We start from the raw sequence: 22,889 nt of genomic DNA, 5'->3' as shown, positions 1-22,889 counted from the left end.
GCTTGCTCAGAAATGGGTGTCGAAAGCTGGTGGTAGGAAGTAGTGCTGATGTGTCATGGCTTGGTTTCTCCAGTGCTGGTCAGGTTCTTGCATGTTGAAGGAGGAGAAAGAACTGGTCTTTTCCTCAGTGAAGTTGTCAAGAATGTAAGTATTTCTGTTACTCCTATTAAAAAAATGTATGTGCTTTGCTTAGCAGATCCATACACTTTGTACTGCTATTACTGGCAGTTGACAGTAGTTCAGGACTGCTGTCTGTGGGGCGCTGGGCGAATGGGATCAATAGGAATGGAAAGTCACCTTTGTCTTCTGTACCCGTTCCACCTTGAATTGGTTTTTTTCAAGGTGGTGGGTTGTGCGTGAGGATCTAGGTGACGTATCACACCAGCTTTGTGCAGCAAGCATGCGTGTTTCCCAGTTATGGAAGACATACTTCATCTTGCACGCATGGGATCACATTCAGCTTTCCAGCCTTGGTGGTGGTGTGGTTTGGTGATACTTGCAGAATTCCTTTTCCTCTGGTGTTCCCAGCCTAGTGCAGACATTCTTGTCACTGAGCTGCAATCCAGATCCCATAGACAGCAGTACATACTTTCCAGGGCTTTCTGAATCAGGCCCCTTAGTTCCAGAGTACATCTTTGCATTTTGTACTAAAAGATTTTGTTGTGGTTTTGTTAGCTCACTTTTCAAAAGCATCTAGTCCTGCATGATGTCTTCATTGCCAAAATACTGGCAGTGCTTCCAGCTTAATGTCACCAGGAAATCTCACCAGAACCTGTGTATTATTTTGCCAAATTGCTGTTGAAAATGCTAAATTTATCCAAAGATTTGTCCAAGAATCCTGAAGTGACTCTGCAAATGCTTTCCTTCCCAGCCGATGGTACCCTTTTTTGTTAACTCACCTGAGTTATCCAGTTCCCTGTGCATCTGCACCTTACTGAAGACTTTCCCGTTTGCTTTGATCTGAGTGTTTTACTGAAGTGGCCAGGCTGCCTCACTCCACACTTAAAAAAATGATGGTCTGTTTTTTGGTGATTCTCCATTTACTGCCATGTTATCAGTTAGGCTTTACTTAAAAAGGCATCACAAAGCCTTGCCTGCTGGTGAGTAGACACTATCATGTCTACGTGAACTGCTTTTTTGGGGGTTTGGAGGAAGTAGTGGTTGGGAGAGCTTTGCTTGAGGGGCTGTAAGGCAGAGTCAGGGAGAGTTCAGTTCCTGGACGCCTTGGCTCAGAGAGGCAATTAGTGTTTTACATATAGCCTTTTATTCACCTTTCACTTTGCTTCCCTCATTTAAAGGGAACATATCCAGCAACTGCCGGTGGTGCCACTCCCAAAGGGATGCAATTCCTGAGAGCTTGAGCCTTGCTGGGGCCACCTTGCAGGTCCCTGAGACGAGGTGGAGTGGCGCAGCCGAGAGGTCGGTGAGCCAGGGGCTGTGAGGACATTGCAACTGGGTGACTCCAGGCAGCTGGTGTAAAGTGCAGGGAGCTCCTGGAGAGGCTGCAGAGGCTGATAGAAGCTGTTCCTGGAACTCGTGGCAGCACCCTTTCATTTCAAAATGAAATTTGCAAATTGGCACCGCTTCACGGCATGTGCTGCTGGCAAGGCAGGCGTCAGATTCGAGGGGCTCACGCTGGGCAGTGCTGCAGGGTCGGGTGTTGCTGTGGGTGTGCAGAGTGGGCTCTGAGCATGTGTCAGCGGCTTTCCCAAGTGAGTCTTCTTCTGCACACACTTGGTGTCTTGCAGGCCCGGCGTGACGCCGCAGCTGTGGCCACCTGCCCAGGCAGCACAGTGTACTCCCAGAGCAGGCGGCGGCAGAGCTGAGCAGGGCTGCGGGGCAGTCTCTCGAGGCACCTGGGGTTGCTGTTCGGCGAGTCTGACCGCAGCAGCCTTCCTTTCCTGCTGCCTTTCCTGCAGCCAGCACTCGTTCCTCTGCTCAGCCTCACCCACCACACAGAACCAATGAGATCCATCATGGAGGACAGGTCTGGCGGGTGCCTTGGACACAGCAAAGTTGCAGGTCCCTGGCCCTGGTCAGGGCTGGGGTGCTTGGGGTCCTCGGAGGAGCGATGGAAGGGCACATGCCAGCAGGCTGGGGCTTACAGCCTGGCTGGGGTGGGGGTGCAAGGGGCAAACTGGGGCTCTGCAGGGCTTTCCCCTCTGCTGGAAGCTTCTCCCCCGCTCTCTGCGCTCCTCCTGTTTGCCTCCCTCCCCTGCATGGCTGTGGCAATAGACACTGGCTGCATGCACAGCCTGGGCTGGGGCCGGCAGGCACTGCCTGAGCTCTGGGCACAGCCCGTCCTGTCCCATCCCATCCTGACCTGTCCCGTCCTGTCCCGTCCCATCCCACCCTGTCCTGTCCTGTCCCAGCCCAGCAGCATGGTCCCCAGGGCCCAGCACTTCCCAGCCCCGGGAGAGCAGCGTTGTCCCTGCTCCAGTGGCAGCAGGCTCCCTCCCACGAGGAGGCGAGAGGAGATGGATGCGGCAGTCGGGAGCTGAGCGCCAGCTAATTACCCTTCCGAGTGTGTCTTGTAAATTAAGGGCTAATTAGAGGCAAAGTCAGTGTCACGGTTTTACACGTGTTTCTGTGGTGCTGAACAAGGGGAGGGAGGGGGAGCGCTGCAGCCGGGCTGGAGGCAGTCGAGCCAGTGGCGCTGCTGCTCCTGCCCCACGGGCAGGGGCCGTGGCAGCTCAGGCCGCCCGGCGAGCTCTGCCTCAGAACCACCGCGCAGGCAGGATCGGCAGGCAGGGCTTGCAGGTCGTCCCTCTGCAGTGCAGCAGAGAAGGGGGATTTTTGGTCCAGGGTGGGTGCACGGAGGAGGGTGGGAGGCACCTGCCGCGCTGGCGGTGAGCAATGGGTGCTGGTGGATGGCTGATGGCCCACATCACCCCTCCCTTCAGCACATGCTTTGGGTCCACCTTTTGCAGGGGGGGATTTGGGCTTCTTGAGCTGTGGTTCCAGGCACTCTGCAGCCTCAGGCAGTGCTCGGGTACCAGTGACAATCAAATCACATTTCTTAGGTTTTCAAGGAAACAGCAGGGACAGAAACATGACTTGATGAACAAAATCTGGGGCTCCACATGGGATTTTGTGGGGCTTTGCCCTTGGTGGAGGATGGCTGAGCACTGGAATAGGTTGCCCAGAAAGGCTGTGTGGTCCCAGTCCCCCTCCTTGGAGATACTCAAAAAGCATCCTGACGCAGCCTGGCTGTGGGTGGCCCCACTTGAGCACAGGTCGGGCAGGACAGTCTCCCGAGGTCCTGGCCAGCCTCAGCTGTGCTGGAATTCTGTGAGAGCAAAATGAGGCTGGTTTTACACAAGCGAAGACACAGGTGAGCTGTTGTGGCTTTAGCAAATCCATCTGGGACCCACTCTGCAAGTTTCCATCTGCTCTCCAGCCTGCTTCTGTGAAAGGATCCCTCTTAGGCACCAGTCCCATGAAACAAGTTGCTTGGTTTCTCTTAGCCCGGCTCCTTGCATGGTCGTGGGGTGGTCAGCTCTGGCAGGCTGGAGCAAGCAGAGGGGTCAGGATGTGGGTGCCCGTCTCATCAGCCAGGCACGCTGCAGCTGGAGCCATTCAGCGGGCCCTGCCATCTTCTGTGGCCAGAAGGGGTGGTGTGAGAGTCCCAGCCCAGCATCTGTGCCTCTGGGTGTGGAAGGAGGAAACACAGCTTCAGAGTAGGGACAGGGACCCTTTGCTCAGCCCTGAGCTCCCCAGAGCTCTTGCTCTACGGAGGCTGGAGCTGAATGCCCTAAGGGAGGCACGGGAACGTGCTTGCAGTGGGCAGGTGTAGGGCAGTCCCTCTAGGGCAGCAGCATCCTCCTTGGCAGGTTGCCTGCAGCCTTGCTCCCTGTCAGAACTGTACTGTTTACTAGTCTGGAAATTTTGGATATCCTTGTAATCCGGAAACACTTGACCCATTTTGAATCACTGGGTGATCGTGTCTTCTGTGATAGCCTCTGGTCCCCAAAACACTGCTTTCTTGGGGGTTCAGGCTCCTGGGCTCAGCTCCAGGGGTTTCCAGCTATTGGGAAGAGGCATTTACACCCACGATGTCCACCTTACAGATGTCTGTTCCCCTGCTTGTCACTTTGACATCCTCCATATGATTTCCCATTCATTCCTAGTGCCTGCAGCATGGTTGTATTTCTTGCTAGGGACATGCAAGGAGTGAAGTTAAGGAGTAAGGATAAGCATGCTGGCTATGGGGTGGGTGCATGTTTGTCCAGGTGCCTGAGGCTATAGTTAAAATTGTGAGCAGACTGTGAACTCCAGCTGCAAAATCTGGCTGGAGGGGGAAGCTGTGTGCCAGGATGGCTAGCTACTCATCCCAGGGTGCGGCGCTGAAATCCGTCAAGCTGGGTGTCCTCTGAGAAATGGTGTGTGCTGGACAATGCTGTTTTCTCAGCACCTTTGGGGGGTCATGTGCTGGCACCCCTTGGGAGAGGAGAACCAAAGAGAGCCTGTGCTCATGCAGGGCCCCCCAGGAGCATGTCGCATTGGGTACTGCACAGCTTTTCCTTCTTCCATCATGCTTCAGAGCAGCAGTTGGTTCATGCTCAATTCATGCCTCTCTTCCAGGTGCTCCTCACTCGACCAGCAGTACCTCCCTGCACTCAGAGCGCTCCATCAGCGGCATCAACCTTGTGGGCTTCAGCTCCAAGCCAGACGGCATGCACCAGCGCTCCTACTCCATCTCCAGCGCAGACCAGTGGAATGAGGCTGTGGCTATCCCCGGCAGCTGCCCCAACCCTTGTAAGTAGCACTTCTGACCATGCTCCCCTCACCTGCAGCGGCGGGGGGGGCTTACTTTGGTGATGGGGGCAGTTGTGAGCTCTGCCCTGTGGCTGCAAGCCCAGAGTTTGCTCGTGGGTGTCAGACACAGCCTTTGCGGCCTTGTTGGGACTGTCCACCTTGTTGAGGGTCAGCCAGCAGCGTCCACCCTGGGGGGGAGAAGCTCTCCTGCCAGGCACAGTAAAGCTTCCCTCCAGCCAAGGGATGCTGCTCTGCGGCAGGACCGGTCTGACCACAGACTCCTCTGCCTGCCCCACTCAACTCACCATGCGAGGGGCAACCATCACTTTCCCTCATCTCTGCTCCTTGTCAGCACCCCCAGCTCCCAGGTTTCAGGGCAGTTGAACGAATAAGAGTAATTCCTGTCTCTGGAGCACACACTGAATGCAGCCCGCCCCCTCCCCCCACGCTCACTCGCTCTCTGTGATGTTTCAGGACAGTTGAGTGAATTAAAATAATTCATACATTTCCCAACGTAGCCACTTTGCCGAATTGGAAAATAAATGCTTTTGTGCTGCATTCATCACTCCTTCGTTCCTGGCTCTGCCGCCGCACTAAAAAAGCAGTTAAATGCACATCAAGAGTGGAGGAGCCATTTCCATGCCTGCTCGCCCCTTGTAGTTCTCATTAGCGCGGCAGCCGCCCCCCCGCTCGGTCCCAGGGGCTTTCGCAGTTTAAAGAGAGCCTCTTTATGATCATTACCGGAGTCCGACTGTGCGGGCGCCATTTGCAGCTGAGGAGGCTCCTCATTTGTAACTGTGAAAAACTATCAATTTCAGCGCGCCTGATGCAGCGGCTCCATCATTGGCCCCATCAGCTCCCTGCTGGAAGCGAATTAATCAGACTGTTACTGCTGATGGGGCAGCGCAGGCGACGGGAGCGGAAGGGCGCAGCTCTGAGCATTAATGTGCCAGCAGCCCCCCCTCCCCTCGCCTCGGACACGGGGTGCAGCAGGGCAGCCTCTGCTCCTCCAGCACCGGAGGAAGCGGGATGCGAGGGGGGGACCAACACGTCACGCACCGCATCGGACAGGGACGCATCTGCTGGGACACTGTAGGGCAGGTCCCCCATGCCGGGAGAGGGGTACCCCCACTGCTGAGAGTACCTCCCCCTGCCCTGGGGAGCCGTGCACACCGGCAGCAGGAGCCTTCCGTGCCACAATGCCAAGTGTGCCCCTGTGTGCGCGGCAGCAGGGTCTGCAGACCCCGGTGCGGGCAAGAAGACGCAGGTGAGTTTTGTGGTGCAGCCCTTCCGGACAGCAGCTGCTGCCTGGATTGCCTTGTGCCCAGGAGCCATTGTGGCAGGGCTTGTCCTCCTCCCAGCAGTGCCGCGGCAGAGCGTGGGGCCTGGCGTGGCTGTGCAGTGCGTTTTGCCTACCCTGGCTCTGGCCCGAGTGTCACAGGAGAGCAGCTGGCCTCTGCTCCCTGGCCACCCCAAAGCAATCTGCCTCTTTCGTGCAAAGTAACACGAAGGCCGACACAAATGGCTGCTGAGATGGTGCTGCTCCCCCTGTGATGTGGAGGGGTGAGGTGTTTGGCTCACATGTCTCAAGTACCGATGGCTGCTCATCCACTCTTGGGTCCCGCCACACTATGCTGGACCCCAAGCCCTGCGGGTCGGTCCTGCTTGGCCCTGCCCTGTGTTAGTGGTCCGCAGATGCGGACTGGGCCAGTTGTGCTGAAGGGCCTGTAGCCTGCGAGGGGCAACCAGCTCGGCTGTTCGGGGACCTGCTGGAGCAGCCTCCGTCCGTCGCCCAGCTCACAGCTCGCAGTGCTGTCACTGCTGCGCTGGCAGGGACAACAGCGATTTTGTACCTCCCAGCATCTGTCCCCTGCCCACAGGACCACTCAGGACGGCAGGCAGCCCCCTGGGCTCCTGGCGCTGCTGGCTGGAGCAGCCCTGGGCTGCGCACATGCCAGGCGGGCGGCTCGGTGGGCTGCGTACCTGCCTGGCCAGCAGCCAGCAGAACAAGTGGGTTCTTAGCGTCACAAAGCTTTTGGGGGGGCAGGCAGGGCTTCCTGCGCGTGCCAAGCTGAGCGCCTGTCCCTCTTCTGCCACGGGGCTGAGCTATGGCAGAGCAGGCGTGCCTTGCGACCGGGCCCGGCAATGCCACTGTGCCGCGCAGCCCAGGTCTGAGCGCACCACTGAGCTTCCAGCTTGAAATGGTGGGCAGGGTGAGGAGCCCCGCAGGCTGCCCTCCTGGTGCCAGGGGATGGGCTGACTTCTCCAGTTGTGCCCAGGAAAGCACATGTAAGAGGGGTGGGACAGGCTGTACAGGTCGTGTAAACATACACCAGCACATTTTGTGTTTGTTCGTTATGGGAAGACGCCCCAGCCATGGTGACCCAGGGGCTGCCCGTAAGGCCAGCTGATTCAGAGGGAGGAACCAGGAGGTCCCACAGGTGCCTGCAGAAGGGTGAGATGGGGACCTGGAAGTCCCCGAGTGGGTCAGAGGAGCTCACTTCTGGCCTGCTGGGGAAAGAGGGAGAGCAAGCAACACCTGGTCTTTTAGAGGAGCGTGTTTCATGTTCTGCCCCCGTCCCTTTGCAGTCCCATCCCCATCCCACTGGAGGCCCTGGAGGCCTCCAGCTCTGTGGCTCTGGCTGCTGGGCAGTAAGAAGAGCAGGGACATGGACAGCCTGTGCTCTGTGGAGCAGGAGGTGTCAGGCTCACCACCAGCACATTGGCAGGAGCTGCAGAAATGCACGAACCCTCACACTGAGCCTGGAAGGGGGCAGGATGCCAGCAGTGCCTGGTTTGACCCGGGGGGCAGCCTGGTGAGCAGGTGGGCAGCAGAGGTAGGCTGCAGGCACCACGTGTAGACTCAGATGAGAAAGTTCAGGTCCCCTGTGACATCTAAGACTGGGAGATGAAGGTGCCTCACACCTGCTCTAAATGTAGTCCTGTTGAACAGTATCAGTAATTTATATTTATAAAACTGGAGTCTGATTTTATTAGATTTATCTCTCTTAATTGTCAAGGGTGAGTTATTTCCCTGTGGATAAATAGCAGCAGAAACACCCTACTAGTGTGTGTCAAACGTAGTAGAAACCAGAGATGGAAGAGCTTTGATGCTGGCTCCTCTCCCAGCCTTGCGAGGACACCAGCTACATGCCAGACCTCTGCATGGGGCAGTCCCTGGCTCCTGCTGGTAGGCCTCTGTCCCGGTGTTGGATGCTGGTTTTGCCACAGAGAGACAGAGCGAGCCCCAGAGAGCCAGGCTGACCAAACAAGGCTGAAATGGGAGGCTGGAGCCTGAGAAGGGTTTGCCAAGTCCCCACTGCTGGAGGATGCTGCCCTTGTTACACACCGTGATTACTTCCTCAATTTCAGGTGTCATAAAGCATGGAAATCAGAGGTTAGGACTTGGTGGGAGACACTGGGTCGTTGCAAAGTGGATGGCAAGCTGCCCGGGATGGAAGCAGGCTGGGAGAGGAGCTGCCATACATGCCCGGTGGGTGGGTGGACACTGGAGAGGCAGGAGTGTATTTCGGAGAGGGTTAACAGTGCAGCGAGGGCTCCTGCGCCTCGTTGCCTTCCCCGGAGTCTGCATTTTTATGCTGATTGGAAGCCTGCGCTGTGTGTGCTGCTGAAATTGAATGTCAGGCTTTTGATTTTGTTGCTGGTCTCTAATGAAATTTGACATTTAATGGTGAGTGCAAGCGGCAGCGTGTGTGTGTGTGATCGGAGCTTGATTAGCGCGCTCTAATTGACAGTAATTAGGCAGCTCCCTGATTGTTTCTAATTCTGCTATTAATTGTAAGGAACAGTATGATTGAGGATAAATTTGGTGCGTTGCTGCTGGGGATGCAGCTTCTTCAGCTCCGTATCGGAAGCCTATTGAGACCATCATGCTTAGGTTCCTAAGTGTGGCAGCCCCAGTCACCTCATCTGGTAGAGCAGTGCCGTGGGGTATCGATGCTTCTGCAGCAGCTCTTCAGATCCTGGGACCTGGATCTGCTCCTGGGGGGGCCAACAGCACCTCCTGGGACTGTCCCTTCCCCAAACGCATGCCCTGCCCTGTGAGGACACTGCCACTGAGCAGTACACATGGGGATGTGTGCTGAGGGATTGGTATGTCAGGCTGCCCCCAGTGATGCCACTGTGCTCACCCTGGCTACGTAGATGCCAGCGCTGTCTCTGTGTGATCATCCTGAAGGAATTCCAGTGCAGAGTGTGTCCAGCCTGACCCTGCTCAAAGAGCCTGCCAGCCCTGAGCTGGAGTGTGGGTGCTGGAGCTGCCCCATGCAATGGGACTGAGCACAGGTGCTGTCCTGTCTCATAGGGCTGTGCATCTTGAGCCAGGTGGAGCACCAGGGCTGTCTCCAGGACATTTGGTTGTCTCTAGAAAGAGCAGCCTGTCACTGTCTTGCTGTACATTACTTTCTTTATCTTTGTTCCCAGCTAATGGTACTGCAGATTCTCTCAGCTCCAGCCCAAACATTTCCAGTGCTGCCAGCCCGAAGCTGGAGCCACCTCCATCACCACATGCGAACAGGAAGAAGCATCGCAGGAAAAAGAGCACAGGGACTACTCGGCCTGACGGCCCCAGCACAGCAGCAGAAGGTAGGAAAGGTCTTCTGCTTGGGGGAGCTCTGCCGGCTCAGAGCGCTGGGCACCCAGGAGTCCTGCCAGGGCTTGTCGGGGACCTGGGGCTTAGAGCACTCCTCCTCTGAGCTGGCTGTGCTCGGGCAGAAAGGAGCAACCAGCCCCTCTTGATCTGCCCTTGATTTCTCACCTGCAGCAGAAGCAGGACTGCCATCATGCCTGTGACTGCACATACTGTTAGTGGTAACTAACTGTATTAGCAGACCTGAGAGCACACCACATAGTTAAGGCATGCTTAACTATGCTTAAGGTGTGCAGACACTTTCTTCCACAAGAAATAACCTATTTCACTCGGCTTGTAAATTGGCCAAACATTCATCATTTAAAAGACCTATGCTGGCCGTCTGCCTCAAGCTGAGGGTCTCTTGGAAAAGTTTATCTATCTACTTCAGGCAACCAGTTGGAGACGTATACATTGCTTTGCTTGTGCTGAAAGTACTGGTGGTTTTTCTGTTGAGAAATTTTGGTGTCTGCGGTTTTTGAAGAGGAACCCAAAGCTTGGCAGGGAGCCTGCAAGACACAGGAAGGTGTATTTTGCTGTGAAAACCCATCCAGTTTTGTCCAGGTAGAGATGAGCTTGGCAACCACATTCTCCAAAGCCTGCATCTATGGTTAGCCAAATCACAGGTCAGCCTGTAGACCAGCAGCCCAGGTTTCCTGTGGCAGAACAACTCTTCTTAAGTTCCCTCTCTTGGAAACACTGGGGTGATGATCTGCATGGGAATTCAGCAGTTCTGTTGTTCAGTCTTTTCTGTTGTAGTTAACTTCATCTGAAAACCACGGAGTTTAGGAAAGACTTGCCCTTTGCAGTGGTTGACTCGGGCGTCTTGAGCATCAGTTGAGTCTATCATAATCACTGGATGTCTCATGAAAAGCAAGAAGTATTATCTGTATTTACAATTTGTTGAACAACTGATGTGTTCTTAGCTATGGGTATATGTTGAGTTTTCAGACATGTTACTGCCCTTCCCCACATCGGCTCTTGGTTTGTAGTTCTCTCAGTCCAGTGTTTTGGCAAAAAGAGAGACATGTATTCTTTATGTGTTGTAAAAGCAGGATACAAAAGAGCAGAATGACTTTGCACTTACCCGTGAGACTAAGAAAGTGCATGCTAAAGTACTGTGCCACATCCTCTAAATAATACTCCAAAAGGGCATGGAAATATTGGACAGAGTTGTAAAGAAGGTCCCAAAACTGACTTGGGTCTGGTGAATGTATTTGTGATGTGGACATTGAGGTATTCAGCTTACCAGAATAAAGACTGGGAAGCAAAGGACTGATATTTTCAGCACTTATAGAGAAAAGTCTGGTCCTGCAAGGCTACGCAGCGTTAGCTGACAGGGATGTGAGAAGGTGCAGAGGCTGGGATCTCAAGTTACACAAAATTGAATACAATTTCTTAGTGGAAAAGGTAATTAAATGTGGAAACACTTTTATGAAGCAGTAATGTGGACTAACCACTGCTCAAAGTCTTAAAATTAAGTTAGTTACTTTTCCACAAGATGTGTGTGATCTGGCCCCTGGCAGAATTCCCTGCCCTCTGCATCCGGGTGGGCAGGTTGATGGTTGTCATCCTCCTCCTCAGATGCCCAGTCCATGAATCTTTGAGACATCCCAGTTTTTGTGTCATTTCATAGGGAGGTTTTTTCAGTTGCATGTTCACCTTTGCTGTCCTTCCCTGTTTGGCAGTATCCTTGGAAGGCGGAATGACTGAGACAGCACATAGTGATGATGTGATACCACGTGATGTGTACGAGGGCAACAGAATATTTTCTGTTATTCCCTGCCCTGGTCCTTGACCATGGTGGTGCGTGGGGCAGAGGTCTTGTGCTATCTGCAGTGATACCCAGGCCTGTCTTGGCTTGATACAGTTAATTTAGAGCCCTGTCAGGTGTTGGAGTAATGTAATTTTTTCCTACAGTGTGCATTACTTTGCATTTATCAACACAGAACTTCATTTGCCAGTGAAGTGTCAGTTACCAAACTTCATTTGTCACTGCACAGACCTTGCACACACGTTGCTTCTGCTGCTGCCAGAAGCCTCTGGCACCAGAACCGGGAGCAGGAAACATACCTCCCCAGTGACCTGCAGTACTGCCGCTGCTGGGACATGTGGCAGCCGGCTGCTTAGTCCGCACCGGTGCGGTGGTGGGAAGGGAGCAGTGAGGACACCATGTGAGGGGTTAGCAGAGCACAGCAGAGGCGGGAGGGGCACAGCAGAGCAGAAGGGGCACCTGTGATCTGAAGTCACCAGAGCAATCCGGCCTAACACAGCCTTTCCAGGTCCCTGTGTCCTCCTCCAGTCGGTGAATGAGTGCAGTATCCACTGGCTCAGCGCTGTCATTAGGCAGAGATGGCAAGAACCTGCTGCTCCCAGGTTCTGGCTGGGTCAGAGCAGTCCCGTGCAGTGTCCCCCACATGGGTTATTGCATGGCGGGTTTTCTGGCTTTTTGGTCGGCTTTTCAAAAACTTAATTTGTATTATTTTTTATACAATATACTGTATTAGAAAACTGACCTGATGGCAAAATTTGGCTTCCAAAGGCTGGGTCAGTTCTGTCGTCCTCACGGGTTACCTTGCATCAGCATCTCCTGGGCCGGCCAGGCTGTGCGTGCTGCAGGTGCAGAGGGGGCTGTGGGCAGCATCCGTGCCAGTGGCACCCTGCTCCGTGTCCACAGGAGTCAGCCACTGCTGCCGTGCGCAGGCAGCACACGCTTCAAGGTTTACAGCTTGGTCCTGCTGCAGCCAGCCTGATGTTTCAGTGGCAAACAGCTGTATACTCCATTTTGGGGAGAGGAGGACATCTCTGTTCAGGAGGGGTCCTTGTACCCCCCTGTGCTCAATACAGATTGCAGAGCTGCCTATCGCACGCTCCTTTTCAGGCAGACAATCCCCTCACCTGCCGTACGTCTGATTGGCACTGGGTCTCCCTGCTCATGGTACCCTCTCTGAGTGATGCATTTTGTCTCTCTCCTGCTCCCAGCAGCAGGGCTGCTCCCGAGAGCTGACGCAGCTCAGCACCGTGATGGGTCACCAGGAGCAGGCAGGCAGCCCAGGGCAGATGCCCCGAGAGCTGACGCAGCTCAGCACCGTGATGGGTCACCAGGAGCAGGCAGGCAGCCCAGGGCAGATGCAGAGGAGTGACTGTGGGACTGATGTTTGGGTTGTCTCCATTCTAGACACTCTGGGCGAGCACGAGACTGGAGTCACACCCAGGTCACTGTCCTGCATGGCAGCCTGCTTTAGAAGTGGAAACTGGCAACAAGCAAATAAGAGATAATGAGCCTCTATGCAAGGTCCCATCCTGATGTCTTGATGGTCAGCTATTGGTTCCAGCTGTGAACCTGGGGCTGAGCGCTGCTCCACATCAGGAACATGACTGATGACTTATGTTATGGCCTGGTGTCCATACGTATGTCTGATTCTTCCTTGAATCTTTTTTAGCTGCTTTTGAACGGTTACAGTATTTTTTTTCGTAACAGGATAATCGGAGCTTTTTGCTTTCACATAGTCAGCAAGGTGAAAGTGTAAAAATCCCTGTGCAGAGAGCAGGGCTGCCATGCCCTGTGGTAGAGCTGCCATCCCTCATGGTGCTCATCCCGCATAGGAGGGCACACCGGCCTGGGAGCAGGACAGCTGTGCTCCCCATTGGCTCATGCCAGCCTTGCCAGTTTGGGGGGTGCCGCTGCTGGGAACCCCCAGAGCAGCAGCTTGGGTGGGCCAGGCACAGGCAAGGTGTCAGGCTCAGCCCTCGGTCACAGCCTCTCCCAGGCAGGAGCAGCAACAGCAGCAGGGGAGTGCAGAGGAACGTGGGCTGCAGCCAGGCTGCCTTCCCATGCACCCAGCCCCATGCCTACGTGTGCAGGGCATGAGCATCTCAGGTTAGCATCCTGGGAAAGTTGGTGAGGTCTGGGGATAAATTGCCATCAGTTTATCTCATTTAGGAGGTAATCAGAGCCAGGGACGTGCAGAGCAATTGAATCTTAGTTGTTCTGAAGTATCATAAATCAAACGAGCTGTTGCTTTTTTACATGGTCGCATGTTAAAGAGAGCGCAGTGTCAGGTTGCTAGGGAGCATCAGCAAACTATGGCAAGCGTGGTATTGGGCTGCCGGGGATGTCACCAAACTGGAGAGTATGGCTCAGGCTGTCAGGGAGCACCCACAGGCTGGCAAATGTGGTGTCAGGCTGTCACAGGATGTTGCAGCAGAAATGCTCGCAGCAGAAATGCTCATCACCATGGTGGGGTTGCAGCATCAGCCTGCAGGGACCATCAAGAAAATCTGCTCAAGATCAAAGCCCAGGAAAGCGCTGTGGCCAGGAGTGCCCTGTCCTGCCACAGACAAGCCCAGAGCCCCCGCTGCAGCTGTGCCCCCTCCCTGCCTGGGACCCCAGGCTCCTGTTTTGGGCAGCCAGGAGGACCCTGGGAGCCACCAGGCATGTCTGATGGCAGGAGCACCTTTGCGACGCTCCCTACGCTAGCATCCCCATGGCTGCCAGAGCTCCAGGGATAATGAACTTCTCATGTGCTTAAAGAGTGATGCAGGGTGCATGTCGAGAAGCTGACAGCCCCTTAATGTGCTTCTCAGTGGCGGCCAAACGACGCGGTTTTGTCTTTGTTTTTTAGTTTTAAAACCCACGGGAAATTGATGGCCAGTAAAGAGTTGTGTTGGGGCGATGTGCATGATTAATACCAACTGTCGGGGGCTGTCGGAGGCCAATATCGGTGAGCTGGGAGTGTGAGGCTGAGCTGCGCTTACCAGATTGCTGGGGATTCCAGCTGCTATTGCTCAGCTCCCGCCTGCCCCACGCAGCTTGTGTCACCCGTGCACTTCCTTCCACCAGGCCTCTTAATTCAGTGCTAACAAGTCACTCCTGCTCATTACAGACCCCGCGAGCTCCCTGCTGTGTCCTGGGTGGGAGGAAAGCAGCCCGTGCCTGGGCATAGCCATGCCACAGCTGATCCCCCATCTCCATCAGCTCCACACCCACCTCGTTCTGGGATTCCTGGGGGGCACCTCGTACAGCTCTGTGTTGCCCCTCTGGGAGACCCTTGTGTGCACAGCCGTAGCCCCACCGGTGTGTCTTGCAGCAAGCTTCCACATGCACTATAAAGCCTGCACTGTCCCATGCCCTCCCTCGTGTGCCCACAGCGTCATCCCCTGCCCTGATGCATGCACGCACCCTGCATGGTCCTTCTGCTGCTTCCCAGCCCCACTGCACTGTCTGCACACACTGCACCCCATATGGCATCCACCCCATCATACACACAGAAATGACATGCTTGGTCCCTTGCAGTGACCCCCCCTGCCCATCAGTCCCACAGGAGCACCTTCTCTTCCTGACATGCAGCCTCAACTGCCTTTGCTATCCTTTCCCAAATGTGCATGCATGTATGTGTATGCACCCGCACACATCTGGTACCCCACGGCATGCCCTCTGTGCGCAGCTGAGCTTGCCCATCTCTGCCAGTGCTGCTGCACAGAGCCCTCCCTGGCCCTGCCACCCCCAGCCCGCCATGCCCCCATGGGCAGGGCAGGCAGCACGGGGTGGTCGGAATGTGCTAGCTCAGCTTGGGGCTCTCTGGGGTCTGGGGGCACTGGGACAGAAGGCACTGTGGGATCTGCATAGCAATATTCTTGCTGTGGCTCTCCTGGTGGCTTGTCAATGTGGAGGGGGCCTGTCCCCATTGCACTAATACAGGTTAGGAATATTGGGTTTAATGATCTGCAAAATGAGGAGGCAGCGAGCTGACATTTACGAATGGTGCTGCATCCTTCTCTTCCCAGACGCCTGCTAATTTGTTGATATCCCAAACACCTCATAATGATGTGGTACAGTGGCAGCTTGCAAACAAGCATCCCGGGGCTGGGGGGCCTGCTGGCTGCCCTGCTCCTGGATACTCTGGACAGACTTGGCAGCACAAGAGCAGAGCTGTGGGCCAGGGACTCCCTGCGCTGAAGGCAGGACCAGCCCCTGATTCCCCACCGTGCACCCCACACACTGGAAGCGTCCCCCCACCTCCTCCCACCCCCTCGCCAGGGCAGCCAGAGGCTGCACCTCTGCTATGCCAGCTCCAAGTGGGAGAGAGGACAGGAGCAGGAGAAGGGCAGTGCAAAGGGGAGGTGGGATGTGACTGGAAGCTGGGGGACAGTGCAGGTGAAAGAGGGGACTTCTGCTTCAACAGCAGGGCACGGCTCAGTGTGAGCTCCACTGCTCTTTTTACTGAGATTGAACGGGATCCTGCTCTGCCTTCCTGAACCTGCTGGGATGTAGGGAGAGGCGTCCCACATGGTCCTGCGTGCAGGGCAGGGGCTGCGTCTCATCCCACCAGGGAAGGAGCCAGCTGGGGAGCTGGCTGGCATGGAGGATTCTCTGTTCCTGGTGCGCTGGCATGGAAGTGCTCCTGACCATCCCTTGTGCTGAGCTCTCTCCTGTCCAGCCCGCTGGGTTGGGAAGTGCTGCCCTGTGTCTTGCAGGCTGGCGTGGGCGAGTTCTATCCAGTGCCCTGTGTGGGAAGAGAATTGCAGCTCTGTCCCTAAGTGCCAAGAGAGGCACGATCCTGCCATGCTGGGTGAGGAGCATCACTCCACATCTCCCAAAGTGACTAGAGGGGCATTGCTCCATCTTCTGCGTCCATTCCCCGCAGAACTGCTTTGTGTCATGGTAGGCATGCAGCCTGCCCTGTGTCACTGCTTGTGCTCTGAGAGTGCTGCCCCAACCTGTGCAGGGTCACCTTGGGTACCTGTGTGGGATGTGGCCAGCCTGTCCCACTGCAGCTCTCCAGGGAGACACACTGGCCTAAGGTTTCATGCCACACCCCAGGGAGAAGCAGGGTGGCCTTGGGGAAGGAGGTGGGACATGCCACTCCCTGGACTCCGTACAGTGGGGTCTCCAGGCTGGCCCCTTCTGCATCAATGCGGCATGTAGTCTGAGCTCTTCACAGAGCAGCACAGAGCCCTGCGCCCAGCTGTGTGCTAAAGCTAAGGTGTTTTTAGCCACCCTGATGTACCACTTATGCACCCAAAGCTGTGCTTCCTCCCACTGTGAGCAGAGAGAACGGTCCTGGCACCAGTTGTAAGGGCAGCACTCCTGGGACACCACTGCTTCCCTTCCTCACCATGCTGCTTCTCCTCTCCAACATCCTCTGCTGCTTCCCCAGGTGACCGTGACACATCCACCAGTCTGCTGGGCAGCTCAGCCCTAGGGCACCTTTGGGCAGCAGAGCCCTGTCTCACCCTAGCTTCTTGGTGGGGCTCTTCTCTTACCCTCTTCCTTTCGCTTTGTGCTGGTTCCTGGCAGCATGCACAGGCACATTTCTTGCCAGCCCTGTGGAGCTCATCTGCTGCCCTAAGGAGACGCTTCCTCCCAAGGCGGCTTGTTGGCAGTGGGGGCTGCTGGCCTCCCCCCTCTCTAGCCCAGCAGGCTGCTGCAGGGTAATGCCGTGAGGGCTAATCACCTTGCTGCAGCTGCTGCAGAAGTCCTCAAGCCACCTCAGCTTGGAGACTCAGTTGTGAGTCAGGTGTCTGAGTGCCGCACAGCCTGGGCCATCCCGGCTGCTGCGCAGTGCCCTCGCTAATTCTGCTCTCGTTTGGAGCACACATTGCTGGGCAGCGTTGGAGCTGGGTCACGGGGTTAACGCCCATTAGCAGAGCCGGCTTGCACTGAACTCTGCTCAGCGACTCTTCACGGAGCTCAGTCTTTAAAACATCATCAAAAAATCATCAAGAGAGAGACAAGCGCGTTCATTTCCGCTGCCCACTAATTCTAATGGAGCTGGCGTAATGGACTCCCACCAGCACTCCTGCAGGCAGCTGCAGGGCCAGGGAGATGGGCTCTGCCTTCTGGCCCTGGGATAGCCCCTCTACCCTGAGGCAGCTGGAAAGGGGTCCCGATTCCTGTAGGAGTGGCTTCCTCCAGGACCTTAGCCCTGTTGAGTCTGAGCTGGCAAGCTCTGGGGCTCTTCTGGCCACCAGGGAGGAGGCTGTGCCCTACACATGGTGCAGGGAAGGGCATTCTGCCAACTCTGCTTCAACAGAGGTAGTCTGAATCCTTCTGCCTAGGTCATCTCCTTTATGCCACCCTTTCATCTGGCCAGAAATGCCCCTGCCCCATCAGACAGCTGTTCCTTTCTCCCCAGAAAGGTCTGAGAAGGCCCCATACTTTCCCTCAAGCTATGACTTGAGTCTGATTCAACTTGTGTGGGCCCCGAGGGAGCTCGGGAACTCGCCCCAGACCGTCCAAGAAGCTGGGTCTGCACACTGTTCAAAGGCACTCCCAAGTCCTGGATTCCCTTCCCAGCTCTGCCAAACCCTGCATGCAAATCTGAGGGTGCGATCCCGCAGGTCCCCCCTGCTCTCCTGCCATAGCCATGCTGCGCTCAAGCCTCCAAAGAGGTCTGGCCTTGCAGTGCCGTCCTGTGTTGCTGCAGGGAAAGGGAGGCAGTGATTCTGCTTGGGAAAGAAGCCTTAGTGTGGAAGAAAAGCTGTTGCCTTTGTTAGCTCTTCCCAGGCTCTGCTGAGAGCAACAGGCCCTTTGTTAGGAGTAAAGCTGGAATCCGTGAGGCACAAAGGAGGAAGGGGAATGGAGGCCCTGCAGCTTGCGAAGATGGTGCTGGAGCTTTGGTCTGGCTGGGACTGCTGCCAGGGCTGGGACTGGGCAGCCCCAGGGCTCCAGGATGCCCCTGAGCTGTGACAGTGGGATAGTCTGTCCAAGTGGGGCTGGAGCCTCAGAAGTCTTGCTGTTTGTCAGCGGACAGGTGTGGGCAGCCCAGCAGGGAGCCTGGCAGGAGGGAGCTGCCTGCCCTTCCTCTGTGAGCGTCCTGAGCTCACAGTGCACACACAGTACACACAGTGCCCCGAGCCCTGGCACAGCAACTGAGGCGGAGGGGCCGTGCCTTGGAGGAGCAGCAGCGTGCGAGCCTTGGGGCATGCAGGCGCTGCAGGCAGGCATTTGCAGCCTTGTCCCTCCTGGGAAGTACGCTGGTGCAGGAAGGCTTGGACTGGGATTCCTGTGTGCATGGGTGTTGGAGAGGTACGGAGCAAGCAAGAGAAAGGAACAAGAATGATGGAGTCATGCGAGCCCATGGCAAGGATCCTCAGCGTGTGCCAGGGACTGTGCCAACCTGCTTGCTGCTGTTTTAGTGGCAGCAGAAGCGGCTCAGCAGCATGGAGCACTTGAAGCGCATCCAGTACTTGCCAGGTCCAGGCAACTGGCCTGGACTCTGCAGCACACTGACAGCAGCCACAGGTGGCTCAGACCAAGGGTGGGAGAGATTTAAGGAGAATAGGGCCCATTCTATGTCACGATGCCCCAGGAGTGGCTTTGTTGGTGTCTGCTCCAACAGTGTGGCCCAATCTGAGATCTGGGAACTGCAGATGCTGCCTCAAGCACCTGGGCAGTTGCTGCCCCCAGGAAGAAGTGCTGCTTCTTCCTTCCTGGCTGTTAATCCTTCGCCCTGGGCAGCAGTCGATGCTGCAGCTGTCAGGGGCTTGATCCTCGCTCTCTTGTAGCCTCCGCAGAGGTGGAAGGGGATGTCTCTCAGAACAGCTGGAGTGCTCAAGTCCCTGGACTGCAGGTCGCAGTGACAGGTTGGGGCGGTGGAAGAGGGGGGCAGCTGCTTGCTTGTGAGTGGGCTGGAGCTGAGCAGGGCCTGGGTAGTAGGTTCCCACATCGCCTGGCTGCTGGCTGCCATCAGTGGCTGGGTGCTCCCTGCCCATGCCCATGGTATGGCAGTGCTCACAGGGAGGATGGTGCTAGCTAGCCAAGAGGGCAGGGCTGTTAGCCTGGATGTTGTCTGGTTATTTCTTCTCCCAGTACTCAGAAATTACCAGCTGTGTGTTTTCCAAGAATCTTGTTTTTGAGCTGGGATTTGGTGTCCTTGGAGTCTCCACAGCAAACTTCCTTAGGGAAGGAGGCACGTTGACTGCAGGGAGCTCCCCAGAGCAGGGACCCTGGGGTCTGTTCTGCAGCTGAGAGCTGGAAATGGGCAAAGTGCTGCTGGGCGAGCTGGATGTCCCGGTTAGGCAAGTGCATCACAGTCCGGCAGCGTGACTGACTGCCTGCACCCTGCAGCCTTGTCCTCCTCCTGATGCCCCAGAGTTTCTCATTCCTAGCAGGAGAAAGGCAGTTGCAGGCATCTTTCCCCAGAAGAAGGATCCCGAGCTGATTCTAGGTGACTTGAGTGAAACAGCCTCCCCTTCCTATCTGGGAAAGGCAAGCCAATTGATACTTCACCTGGAGAGCCAGCCATCCTGGAGTCATTCAGTCCTCCTAAGGGCCTGCTGGTGTGGAGAGCAAGCCTTGCATTCCTGCACCAGTCCATTTCATCAGTGCTGATGATCTCCAAGCCCCTGTGGCTACTCCTGGGATCTGTGCAGGACACACCATGGAGTGCTCTCAGCAGCAGCAAAGGGCAGGCATCTTTCCAGCCAGATGTCACTCACACTTTTAACCCCCATGACATGCAAGACCCTAAGCCTCCTGTGTGAGTGACACAACACTCTCCACCATGGCACAGTAGCCGGAGCAGCATTTTACCCTCGGTTTGTTCTGGGTTAAGTAGCTGGGTGTGATGGGAAAGAGAGCGGAGTGCCCGGTACTTGTTAACGTAGGTAGTGGTGCCTGTGGAGGAGGTGAGAGCCTGGAAAGAGCACTTGCAAGAGAGGAAGGGCTGTGCTCTCCCACCCCTCCCATCAGAGCTGTCTTCCCTTGAGGAGACTTCCCGTGGCTGCACCCACTTTCTGAGAGTGTTTGTGGACACAGCCCTGCTCAGCCGGGGCCAGGCAGAGCAGCAGCATCTGAGGTTGGCAGTGCCCTTGATGGGACCCGGCTGATGGCCTCTGCACCTGTTCGTTAGCTCTGCTGGGGTGCTGCAAGCTGCAGCACGTTCCTCAGTCACTGCCCTCCTGCTGCTTCCCACCGCAGTAAGGGAATCCTCCAGACACAGCTTGCTGGGGGAGCCAGGCAGAGGAGAGGACCCCCTCCAGACACCCTCTGCTTGCCTCCCCGCGTCTGCCCCAGCAGGCACGGACCCCACCAGGCTCGAGGCCAGCACGGCCCTACCTTGCTGCGGACCAGGCTGGGCCCCTCAGCCTCCTTGCTGTCTCTGGAGCTGTGCAGTTGACTCCCTGCTTTTAATAGAGAGCTGGGAAGGCACATTATGGAGATGAGGGTATTATTTGCATAACGCTAATTAGGTAATTACAAATCATTTTGCTATGAGCTGAAGCGTGTGCTGTGACATAACGTTTATTAGTCATTCCATTCAGGCCCCGCTTAGTTAAGTCATTTACTGCACTAACTACTGAAGTTGGCAATAAAAGGTAAATGCTGGTGCTTGGGTGCAAAGCTGAGGCCAGGCACCCCATGTAAACCTGCGGCCCAGGGGCCCACTTGGTGCAGCCCGCGGCAGGCCAGAGCACAGCTCTGGCAGCCCGCACTGGGAGGGAGTTATGGCACTCAGAGCAGTAGCCTGACAAGCCCACGTCAGAGTGAGGAAAGCACATTTTAAGCCTTGGCTTTCAGCAGGCTCCTGGTTGTTTGGGGGCTGTTTTCTTAGGTCTGGGGGGCCTGAGGTGCTTTCACACATTTTCACCATCCCACATCTCTGCTGCTGGCTCAGCCACCCAGCGCAGAGGTACCTGTGCTCTGACACTCTCCCTGGAAACCCACCAGGCAGCCTGTGTTTGTAGGGATGCCAATGCTTCCATTTGTACCCAGCCTCTCAGTGCCTGGCAGCCTGAGCAGCCCTTGGGGCTCACCAAAAATATCTTCCCTGAAGATGGAAAGTCAGGAATTTGTCCCCATGTGTTTCACAGCCAGAGAAGTGCTTCGGCATTGAGGCTGTATCCTCTGGGGTTGCTTGCGGGGCGCAGATGCCGGTGCTGTGTGGAGGAGCGGCTGAGGTGCCTGAGAAGCAAGTTGCCTGGCCCTGGCTTCCCAGTTGCTTTGCCCTGCGTGCGTCCCTGCTGCTGCCCCTGCTGCCTCGTGGAAGCAGCTCCCCTTGGCCAGCTTCCATGAACCCCTGTGGCCACCAGCTTTGCAGGTTTGGGAGTTGGAGGCTGCCTGCCCAGCAGGGCACTGAGAGGTGGCAGGGCTGAGAATGGCATCACTCTTGCCTCTCCGTGCCTCCCGCCTCAGTCTCTGTGACTTAGTGCCGCTCTATGGGAAGACAGTGGCTGTGCCCCATCGTGTGGGTCTGTGGAGTGCCCAGGCACTGAGGTCTTGCCACGTGGGATCCCTACCCTGCTGCGCTCCTCAGCTGGCGATGATGCCCCTTCTTGATGCATGGGACTGTGAAGAGCTGCCTTCGAGCTCACCACGAGGACACTCTTTGCATCTCCTGGTTCAGCTTGCAGAGCCTTGTCCCTCTAAAGCCACTTGTCAGCAGGCACTGAGCACTCAGTGGGGGTGATGGGACTGTTGGGGGACACCAGCTCTGCAGAGAAGCTTATTTCACTGCTCAAGAGGTCAGCAGCTTCCTCCGAGGGTGGGCACATTCAGGGCATGGAGAGCAGGGGCAGGCAGCATCCAGGAGTGCTACAGCCTCTTGGGTTTCCCAGCCCAGGATGGTGGGGAGTGATGAGGCTGCTGATGTTTGGTGTGAAAGGAAGGGCCAGCCCCACACTATAGGAGCTGGAGCACAAGGAGCTGTGTTGAACAGCAGGAGGGACTGGCTGGCGCAGAGCTCCAGTGCCTCCCTGCAGGCGCTCTCTGCCTGCTCTTCCCTGTCTCTCCTGCAGACCCCTGCTGCCAGCGGTCCTGCCCACACAGGGGCACAGCCATGGCCCACGGGGGTCTGTCTGTGTGCTCACAGCCTGCGAAGCCGGTAGACCTCCTCTTCCCTGACACATGTCATGGCACACCTTTCTTTTCCAGAACCAGACGAGCCATTTGAGTTCATTATCGTGTCCCTAACGGGCCAGACATGGCTCTTTGAGGCCTCAACATCAGAGGAGCGAGAGCTTTGGGTCCAGGCCATCGAGAGCCAGATCTTGGCCAGCCTGCAGGGCTGTGAGAGCAGCAAAAATAAGGTAAGAGGCCTCAGCTGAGTTCTGCTTTGTTCCCTCCTCTCTGGCATCTGCTTTGCTGTGTCCATCGCTGCCTTAGCCTTCCCTCTCTGTCCAGGCTGGATCCCATCCTGATCCCTCTGCTCCCAGTCAGGGCTGAGTCCCATCCTTGGGGCTGTGCTGCACCCCTCCCCGGGTTTCCCGTCACCTCTCTGAGCTCCCTGTCCCCTCCCCAGCCTGGCTTGGGCCCCAGGAGCTCTCTGCATCCTGTAAGGGCTGAGTCCTGCACTGTCGGCCTCCTCCTTGGACAGCTCTGCCTTTCGCTCCGCTTCTGGCCCACCACCCCCTGCTCCTCCAGCACCCACCCAGCTACGGATCAGTCTTCCCTCAAGACCCTGTCCTTTGGGTCCCTGTGCTGGACACCCCTCCTGCAGCAGAGCCAGGGAGGGTCTGCGGGAGCCAGGTGTGGCGGCCC

At 56.3% G+C, this 22,889-nt stretch overlaps 1 protein-coding gene across 1 annotated transcript in view; it reads left to right on the top strand.

The window, feature by feature from the left end:
* Positions 1–22,889, top strand: part of AGAP3 (ArfGAP with GTPase domain, ankyrin repeat and PH domain 3) — a 105,637-nt gene that overhangs the window by 79,061 nt on the left and 3,687 nt on the right. The window contains 3 exon segments of the mRNA XM_037383891.1: positions 4,585–4,758; positions 9,202–9,363; positions 22,284–22,438. Coding sequence (XP_037239788.1) covers positions 4,585–4,758; positions 9,202–9,363; positions 22,284–22,438 — 491 coding nt within the window.

The sequence above is a fragment of the Falco rusticolus genome, chromosome 4 (assembly GCF_015220075.1).
Source record: "Falco rusticolus isolate bFalRus1 chromosome 4, bFalRus1.pri, whole genome shotgun sequence".
NCBI classification, from domain to species: Eukaryota; Metazoa; Chordata; class Aves; order Falconiformes; family Falconidae; genus Falco; species Falco rusticolus.
The sequence above is the reverse complement of the archived record's forward strand: the minus strand, read 5'-3'. Positions and strand labels throughout refer to the sequence as shown.